At 45.8% G+C, this 9,388-nt stretch overlaps 2 protein-coding genes and 2 non-coding genes across 4 annotated transcripts in view; 1 reads left to right on the forward strand and 3 right to left on the reverse strand.

Annotated features, from left to right (window-relative positions):
• The window catches only part of ubap2a (ubiquitin associated protein 2a), a 39,512-nt gene extending 36,108 nt beyond the window's left edge, over window positions 1–3,404 (forward strand). The window contains 7 exon segments of the mRNA XM_064965670.1: window positions 501–591; window positions 845–1,225; window positions 1,324–1,428; window positions 1,712–1,782; window positions 2,608–2,671; window positions 2,674–2,789; window positions 3,022–3,404. Of these exon segments, the coding sequence (XP_064821742.1) occupies window positions 501–591; window positions 845–1,225; window positions 1,324–1,428; window positions 1,712–1,782; window positions 2,608–2,671; window positions 2,674–2,789; window positions 3,022–3,117 (924 nt within the window). The 3' untranslated portion in view covers window positions 3,118–3,404.
• Window positions 3,405–4,063: 659 nt separating this feature from the next.
• nop56 (NOP56 ribonucleoprotein homolog) lies at window positions 4,064–9,339 on the reverse strand. Its single transcript, XM_064965672.1, has 12 exons — window positions 9,235–9,339; window positions 8,245–8,334; window positions 8,033–8,147; window positions 7,632–7,796; window positions 7,195–7,393; window positions 6,747–6,934; window positions 6,322–6,473; window positions 6,032–6,132; window positions 5,553–5,701; window positions 5,187–5,308; window positions 4,822–4,953; window positions 4,064–4,578 (listed from the first exon to the last, which is right to left on the reverse strand). Exons 1-12 carry the CDS (start codon window positions 9,235–9,237, stop codon window positions 4,360–4,362), a joined length of 1,635 nt encoding a protein of 544 aa, XP_064821744.1. The 5' UTR covers window positions 9,238–9,339; the 3' UTR covers window positions 4,064–4,359.
• Window positions 5,046–5,111, reverse strand: LOC135540541 (small nucleolar RNA SNORD57). Its single transcript, XR_010455832.1, has one exon. It is a non-coding gene; the product is annotated as a small nucleolar RNA SNORD57 (small nucleolar RNA).
• On the reverse strand, window positions 6,564–6,688 carry LOC135540557 (small nucleolar RNA SNORA26). The gene has a single exon (XR_010455846.1). It is a non-coding gene; the product is annotated as a small nucleolar RNA SNORA26 (small nucleolar RNA).
• Window positions 9,340–9,388: the final 49 nt, after the last annotated feature.

A 9,388-nucleotide genomic window follows, 5' to 3' on the forward strand; every position in this document is an offset into this window, starting at 1 on the left:
AAATAAGCTACAGTGTTCACACGGTGAACTGGCAGTGAAGTTTGAATGGCGAGAGCTTCTCTGTTGTGTTTTGATCACATTGGCTGGTGGTAAAAATGCAGTAAATCCGAATCATTTTTCTCGCACCCAATGTTTATGTTTACAATGACATGTATTAGGTTAGAATGCCCAATGTTAGAATGTTTCCAATGAAATTGACGAAATAATTTAGAATGTTTTCCTATCAGTCTAATTTGCATAAACATTGTGATTGAATGATAGCTGTGAGGGTTATCGAATCAGAATCAAATCCTCCGATCTCCTCAAGTTCATTAATGATAAATGTTCATATTTAAAGATAACCGGAAGGCCAGTCTCTTTGGCAAAGAGACAGGAGTGGCAAGCAGTGGAGCGTAATAGCTGAACAGACACTGTAACCAGGCCACTACTCTACTGTCATTCATTCCAATTAGACAGATTTGGATTTCTATGTTTCTGATCTGGTCTCTCTCTGCGTAAAGCCCTCTTTGCAGGATTACTACGGAATCACATTCCCTGGTCCCGCAGCACTCTCTGGCAGAGATGGGAGCCTCGCCAATAACCCCTACTCAGGTAAGCAACTCTAGCAGCGCTACTGTCAAACCCTTTTTGTCAACTGTTTTGAAACGTTTGGAACTAGGTCCTGGAATTATAAACTAGCTTGACAATATTTCCATGACTATGGAGCTGAGGGGGATAAATAAATGGAAAATCTTTCATGTTTATTCTGCTAAAATAGTAACAGGTACGATCACACACCCCTGGGGGACATCTTTACCATGTGTTACGCTTTCCGTAATCTTCCCTCCTCTCCCTTCCTCTGCAGGTGAAGTCACAAAGTTTGGCAGGGGTGACTCCACCTCCCCTGCGCCTAGCAGCTTGTCGGCCCAACAGCAGCCCCAACAGGGCCAGAGCCAAGGGCAGAACCAGGCCCAGCCACAACCCCCCCAGCCCCAGCCTCAAGGCCAACCCCAGGGCCACCACAACAGCCAGCAGCAGCAGGCCTTCCTCCCGCCAGGCTACAGCTACACAGGCCTGCCCTACTACCCCGGGATGCCTGGCGCTGCCTTCCAGTACGGCCACACCATGTTCATGCCCCAGGGACAGGGGCCAGCCAAGCAGCACGGTGTGGGTCTGGGAAACCCCTCAGCCAGCCCCTTCCAGCAGCAGCAGCCCAGCGGCTACGGCCAGCACACCTTCAGCTCAGGTTGGTTACCTTGAGAGAGGGAGACACACATAACAACAATCTAGTTGACCACTGTGGAAAAGAGAGTTGATGTCAGTATGTTGTTGTTTTGGTCTCAGGGTATGAGGACCTGACCCAGGGCCAAGCAGGAGTAGACTATAGCAAGGGCTATAGCAACTCCTCCCAGAGCCAGGCCAAATCTGCTGCTACAGGCCCCGGTAAAGGTACATCACCCTCCCATTAAATCCCGGTCATCTGACCCCATATTGTTACCATGCTTGAACGGTTCTAATTCTTGTGGTGTTTAAAAAAAATGTATTTCTATTATTAATGAGAACTTGCCTGGTGAAATAAATAAATATCGCCATTTCAATGACATCTGATACATTTTTTCATCAGTATTGGGCAAAAGTCATAAGCTGTCCTGATTTTAAGAGGCATTAAGTCATGCTTTTGACTGTGATACGAATGTTTGTCCAACTATTTAAATATTTTATTGTATGCTAGGCGGCATCTCTGTGACGTCAGGCAACTCCGGGGTCCCAGAAATCAGTGGAAGTGTTTACAACAAGACCCAGGTGAGATGTTTGTGTTTCAGATTTTTATTTACACTGAACCAAAATATAAACGCAGCAGTTTCTAAGATTTTACTGAGTTACAGTCCATATAAGGAAATCAGTCAATTGAAATAAATTAATTAGGCACTAATCTATGGATTTCACGACTGGGAATATAGATACCCTAAAAAAGAAAAGTATGGATCGGAAAACCACTCAGTATCTGGTGTGACCACCATTTGCCTCATGCAGCGCGACACGTCTCCTTCGCATAGAGTTGATTGTGGCCTGTGGAATGTTGTCCCACTTCCTATTCAATGGCTGTGCGAAATTGCTGGATATTAGCGGGAACGGAAACGCGCTGTCGTACACATCGATCTAGAGCATCCCAAACATACACAATGGGTGACATGTCTGGTGAATATACAGGCCATGGTAGAAATGGGACATTTTCAGCATCCAGGAATTGTGTACAGATCCTTGCGACATGGGGCTGTGCATTGTCATGCTGAAAAATGAGGTGATGGCGGCGGATAAATGACGCTACAATGGGCCTCAGGTTCATTTCTGTGATCTTTTATTTCAGCTCATGAAACATGGTACCAACACTTTACATGTTGCGTTTATATTTTTCCATTGTACATCATTACGATACCCATTAGTCCATCAGGGCTTATCTCCCCGGGATCAAACACTAACACAATACTCTCTTATCAGTTATGATTTCAATTCTCGTCCTTTGCCAGAGCTTAACTGTGTTATTGTATGTTTTTTTCTCCATGGTCGTTTTTTTTCCAGATAAATCTAATCACTGACCTTGACTTTGCTCTCCAATTGTGTTTCCAGTCCTTTGATAAGCAGGGTTTCCATGCGGGGACTCCCCCTCCTTTCAACCTGCCTTCGGCTATGGGGGTCCTGGAGGGGCCCCGGGTGGCTACGCTCCCGCCCCCTTCCTCCACATCCTGCAGCCTGCCCACCAGCAACCCCACTCCCAGATGCTGCATCATCATCTGGCCCAGGACGGACAGGTAACACATTCACCCAGTCTACAACCTTGTATTAACATGCCACTGGTGGGCAATCCTACCCTGTGCTTGTAGGCTTTTGTTCCAGCCAAGCAGTAACACCTGATTCTACACAAGACTGATTTGGTTAATCAGTTTTATTTCAACAAAAGCCTGCACCCACACTAGCCATCACTTTGCCTACCTCTGGTTTACATGTCTATATCAGTGTGGTGACGCTGTCCTCTGTATGCAGGGAGGTCCTAGCCAGCGAGGCCAGTCAAGCAGCATGCAGCAGAAGAGCCAGGTCAACAAGTCCAGCTACGGCAGCTCCCCATACTGGGGCAACTGACAGGGCTGTGTGTGTGTATACACTACATCATGCCCACCTATCTTGACTTATCAGACCAGAGGGGGGAACAAAGTATTTTACAACACCAGGCTAAAACACCCCCCTCCCCACTCAATATTCCCCTTTAAAAATGTATGGCTGTTGTATGTAAAATATATTTATGTATGTATTTATACAGTATATATGTATTAGTAGGACATGAAATTTGGGTTAGACTTTTTTGAAGGATAGGAATCAAACATCATGGAGAAGTAATGAAGTTGGTGAATATACAGTACTTGAACAAGCGTGGTGTGAATGATTTTTGTATGCAGAATTTGACACATCTGTGAACTCCTATTGAGGGTAAGTGATTCCCACCTTTTATACAGCAAGCTCAAAGTATTAGCATAGAGGAATTCTCATTACTTCAGATTTGAAATGACTACGGTTAAAGTGCAAATTCTCAGCTTTAATCTGAGGGTTTCCCCCCCCCCCCATTAAACACAGGACCAATTTCACCCCGTATTCCTAGCACAATATTATCCATTTTGTGACTGAAAATGAAAGCTGTCGTATGGTCCCAATACTTTGATCTCGCTGCAAGGTGGTGAAATCTTGCCCACTTACAATCTGACCTTATTTTCACCCAAAAGGCATATTCTTGATACCATGTGTAGAGCAACGTGCAGTTGACTGAACCATTGCATCAAGACTGCCCAAATGTCCATAAATTGTGCACTCAATGGCATGGTATTTCACTGTTAATGTGAGGTTAGGCGCTTTCATGTGGGCAGCAAGCGGGATCTTTTTCATTGAATTTAAGGTTTCCACCAGTTTCAAACCAGTACAGAAAAGCAACCATTCAGATTGATAAAGGGGATAGTTATGCGTTCCTTACTTTAACATCAAATTGGCTGCAATTCTAGCCACACGTGGAATTATTTGAGACAACAGGCGGGTCGGGTCACGTGAGAAATGGTTGAAAGCACATTTATATTGAACAGATTTGATAGAAAATGTCCATGAAAGTATTTACATACAAGTGATGATTATTACATTAACATCAATGCACTGAGCTGAATATTCACCTCCCGTGTCATACGTTGAGGCTAGGGAGCGGAAAGACTCAAATTGAGAAACTTGATTACACAAGTCAGTTGGCTTACAACCTCTTAAATCCAAAGCTAAAAAAATAAGATGGCAACAAAACTGTACAGAACTTTAAAAAATAATAATAGAAGTCTCAGCCAAATCGGCTATTCAGTCTTTTTTCTTCCTCTTCTTTTTCTTCTCAGTCTGAGGGGTTTCTGGAGCCTCCTCAGCCACTGGCTCCACCTCCATTGCCTCACTCTTTCGTTTCTTTTTCTTCTTGGCCGGAGCATCTCCGTTCTCTGCTGCTGAAGCTTCTTCCCCCATTTGAACGGCCTCGGATACAGACTTCTTTTTCTTCTTCTTCTTTGCCTCGCCATTCTCAGTCGCCTAAAGACATAGATCATTACATTAGGATGTTTCAGAATTACTCCATGGTCTACGCTAATTTCCGCATGGAGAGTGATAATGTCCGACTCACTTCAGTGATTTGGGCCACTGTAGGGGACCAGCCAATGGTTCGGAGTCAAGTTAGTTTAGCATGTCGTACACTGAGACAGAACCATGTGGAAGGGTCAAATCTCAAATCAAAACATGCCTTCAGTTAGACTGGACAGCTGAAGCAATAATTACCCCTGCCTCGCCATCACCCGCTTCCTCTTCACCGTCACCAGTGGAGAGGGCTGCCAGCTTCTTCTCCCGCTTCTTGCGTTTCTTCTCCTTTTTTGCCAATTTGATCTTTATCTCAGCTGCCACCTCTCCGGCCTAGGAGGGGGGTAAGCAAAACAGCATGGTTATACTTCTAGGAGACTAGCCACTTAGGGCTGCTAGAAGCAGTGGAGATGTGCTTTAGTGCAGTGTCAGGCTCATTAAATCAGTAAACCCCCACATTTGAGTCAGGGAAATTGTTGTCATCACTCACAGCAAAAGCTAAACATCCACGAGGAAAGTACTAAAATCATGCTCACAAAACGGATCCCATTTCAATGTCAACGCACCTGTATAACAGCCTCTTTCATGACGTCCAGGTTCTTGCGAGGCGCCTCTCCCGTCTCGTAGAACGAAAGGCGCTCCTCCACCTGGTCACGCAATTTGTCACCAAACACACAGGTGGGCACATCTATCAGATTGGAAAGAAATTCAATTACAGTTTGCCAGCAGGGGGCACCAGCAACAATACTCAAGACCTTGGATTTGCTCAGTAGTTAACTCATCACCATCATACACCCGGAGGTGGATTACTGTTGACGAAAAATAAGAACATCATCGCAAATAATGCCAGACTGGACATAGTGAACAGGCCATGAAACAACCTTTTTTTACTAAGCCACTGCTCTCATGGTTAAACCCCATCCATCACTCACCAGAAAAGGCATCGATTCTTGAGGCGATTGTGCACTTATTGGCCAGGTAACGGGAGATACGCCCCTTGTTCTTGGCTGCAGCACGACCAATGAAGGTTGAGTGGAAGATGAGGCCATACTTGGGGGTGTTGCCACGCGTCTTCAGAGCCCTGTGTGCAGGGAATGGCTATTGGGTTACCAGTTTAAGTTAACTTCGCTATGGAAACAAATGTTTCCCCAACAGGTAAGTGTTGATTACTCAATTTGTATTAGTTGCCATGAGATTTCCTAATTCGAACGAAAGTACGCCCAAGACTAGAACAAAGTGCCAAGTAATCTACCTCTTAGTGCCCTGGGCGGCTGCTCAGACTGTGGGGGTGCGTAACGGAGAGAGAGATCACCCCGAGGTGGTCACACCCAGTCACCCTTCTCTGCTCCGCCCCAGCCCTGCCATCACAGCAGCCGCCAGTTTCCCCAGCAGGGGGGGGGTGCCCCAGTACCTGAACAGGGCCTTCTCAGCACCCAGGATCTGCACAGTTGAAGCTGGGTACTTGGCCAGGTTGGTTAAGCTGCCGGCGTGGGAGATCAGGCGTGCTCCCACCTAGGGGGAGGGGGAAGAGATGACATGTCAGAAATTTGCTGGTGAACATGTCACTGGTCGCAGAGGTGTCAGGGACAGTCAGCACCGATGGAAGACTCAACATTACGAGTTCAGGGGATTGACAGATTTGGTATAAACATCATTTGGTCCCATTTGTGTCAAGTGGACAGTCGTAAGGTCACTACATACCACATCTCCTATGAGTGCGGCCAAGTTGGGGGCCACCTGGCCCATCTTGGAGTGAAGGTACTCCTGGAGCTCAAGCCTGTAGGCAGCCAGTGAGACCACGCGGTTAGAGAACCTCTCAATGTTGATCAGGTCAATGGGAGAGATGTCCATGCCTACAGAAAGGGAAAGGCCGAGCGGCAACGTTGATACCAGGGACACGGGCGTTCATTGTACAACCACCACAGTGAAGACTGAAATATACATCTTGTATCTCCCGACAGGATCCACAGGAAGGATTTGAGCCTTCACTACAGGTTTATGAGAGAACTACAATAATCTACCCCTCTGTGTTGGTCATATAGGACACCTCAAAGTCCTAGATGGGCAAAAAAGGGGTTGTTTTTAATACCTGCATATAATAGACAGTGTGGGACATGGCTACTGACCCATAGAGCTGCGGGAGGCCTCTAGGATGGACTGGGCCTTGGCACTGTCCATCACCACCTCTTCCATGCTCTCCAGACTTTCCTCACTCAGCTCCTTCCGGTTGCCAATCAGCTGGGTCATCTTGCAGTATGTAGAGTTGTCCGTCACTATCTTGATCAGCTCCGGGAAATGGTAGCCATACCACTCACTATAAACCAGAACGGAAATGAGGGAGCAGAAGTTGGGAATGTTCGGAAAATCAAAACCACCAGGTTGAGGGCATAATTTATACTGAGGGACCGTCAGCACCGATGGAAGACTCAACATTACGAGTTCAGGGGATTGACAGATTTGGTATAAACATCATTTGGTCCCGTTAGCAAGTGTGTCAGTGGATGGTTGTTGGTCTACTACTACGTACCACATCTCCTTTGAGGGAGACTTGGCAATCCAAGCAGCTGTACCTACCGCACACGCATGGAGAAGGTGTTGATGTCCTTGTCCAGCTGATCAAGAAGGGCAATGGACTGGATGATCATGTTGTCAGACCTGTTGACGTTGAACTTGACCTTGGCCCTGGAGTAGCTGTGGCCCAGCCCTAGCTGGGCCTTGGAGGCAGCCTGGGCAGTAAGCCCCTTCACCAGGGAGTGGAAGTGGAGACGCACACCTTCAGGTGAGAACAGTAAGTGACTGTGAGTATGCACGGGGTGGTATTTTCACAACATGGGTCATTGGCACTGGCGGCCGTTCAGATTTTCAGTATAAACCATCACGAGGGTCAGGGATTGATTATCTTGACATCACCACAGGCCTGACATCCCCAACTACACACTGTCTACTGGTCAACATAAATGACCTACCCCCCCCCCACAATAACTTGTACTGTAGCCCAGTTGAGTACTCACCTCTCAATATCTCTGCCACCACTCCTCCAGTCTGGATGGCCAAGCCCAGCTCTTCTTGCAGAGCTCCTCCTATCTTGGCATCGCCTACCCCCAGCATTGCCTTCTTCTTGCCCCCTATTGGAAGGTTAGTCTCCAGGAACAGCTTCAGGTCAGCATGGACCACACCTGAAACAATTACAACATTTTGAATTATAGACTACAAATAAGAGTATTATTAGTTGGGGGTGTGTTAACATACTGGCTAATGCCATCTGGTATAATTAATATAGCCAGGCCCAGAAGTTCAGGTTTGATGATTGGTGTCAGCACAGTCATTCAGAGGATTGACAGATTTTTGTATAACATCATTACATCTGAGCTTGGATTACAATTGAGTAAACGAAATAAAGCAACCAACTCACCTTCTGATATGGCATTAATATTATCTAGAGCAGCCTGGGCCGACTTGAACGGGAAAAAGGCAGCTAGGCTCACCATGCCATTGAATTTCCCAATGTTTAGAACGCAATCTTCAACCTGGGGAGAGGGGTAAAGATTAACTCCCCAACCGTCAACGAATATGGGTAAACCTGCGTCAAATGTCATCATATGTGGATTAATTGTTTATTCTTACCTGAGGCAAAAGCATGCCAATCTCTTCCACCTCCTTAACAACGAAGAGCGCATACCCTGCCGCATGTTCGAACAGCACATGCAACAGCACCTGTGGAAGAGATGAGCATTAGGTCATTAAACTTCATATAACTAGCTACATATTAAATACGACAGGGGAAGAAAACATAACTGAAACCAAATTATTAAATCACTATGTAGGTAGCAAAACGCGTTTTGTTTAAACACCGGGCGTGGGCGATAAAGCGTTGCTGCACGTGTGTATGCAGCCATGATGGAATTATCCACGTGGTGCGTAAAATTACGGCAAGTGGTCAAATTAAACAATGTTAAGCAATAAGTCATTTCACAAGTGGACGACACGGCCGATGTGATACAGGTAATTGATAGTATTTCCCCAAAAGTAGCGTGAGCCTCGTTTAACTCCCGTGCCAAATGGTTTACCAAGACGAGCGCCAAGCCACGTGTTGTATGGGACCAACACGCAGTAACCTTACGCACTTTGTAAAGGGAGCTAAATTAGACGCTTACAGTGTATCAGACGTTCATAAACGTGTGTTGCGTTATCTATTTGCTTAATATGTTCATTAAGTGATAGTCACCCATTTCCTTTCGCAAAAATCAGAATTTTCACTGAGACGAGGCCTACCATCGAGGCTGCCAACATCCATTTCCCCCACCTCTTTGCTGGGAGCACTAGCGAACGTTACCCACTGTAGTTCGCTAGTAATTACTACATACAAAAGTTACATGTTTTACTATGACACATTACGCAATCACTTAACTTGCTAGCTCGTCAACTTCCCACCCTGAAATTGAATCTATATGCCAAATAAGTTAGCTAGTTAGCTTAGCTAGTTCAGCGTTGAAAATGGCAGTTTTGCCACCAACATCTTATTTTCCTAAGCATGTATAACCACGAATAGTAGTTATTTATTGGTGTTTAAATGGTTAAACATCCAAATGTCGTGCAAAAATATCAAAATATTACCATGATTGCAAAATATCAGCTGCGACACGCTGGACGTGTCCTTTCCTCTGCTGCACGACTGTAGAAAGACTTCACTTGCTTTCCAACACCCAGCCACATGACTGAAGTACCGTGGGGTCGACTTTGTATCGCGAGATTAATGAATTTAGCATAA

This window comes from Oncorhynchus masou, chromosome 5 (genome assembly GCF_036934945.1).
Source record: "Oncorhynchus masou masou isolate Uvic2021 chromosome 5, UVic_Omas_1.1, whole genome shotgun sequence".
In the NCBI taxonomy this organism is placed as follows: Eukaryota; Metazoa; Chordata; class Actinopteri; order Salmoniformes; family Salmonidae; genus Oncorhynchus; species Oncorhynchus masou.

What these genes read in the sequence shown, in the direction of transcription:
- nop56 (XM_064965672.1), bottom strand. An exon ending in GGTGGCAGAGATATTGAGAG is followed by an intron (nt 7,394 to 7,631) that starts GTGAGTACTCAA and finishes TCTCACCTGAAG; the next exon opens with GTGTGCGTCTCCACTTCCAC. An exon ending in GCTGAGAAGGCCCTGTTCAG is followed by an intron (nt 5,702 to 6,031) that starts GTACTGGGGCAC and finishes CCCTGCACACAG; the next exon opens with GGCTCTGAAGACGCGTGGCA.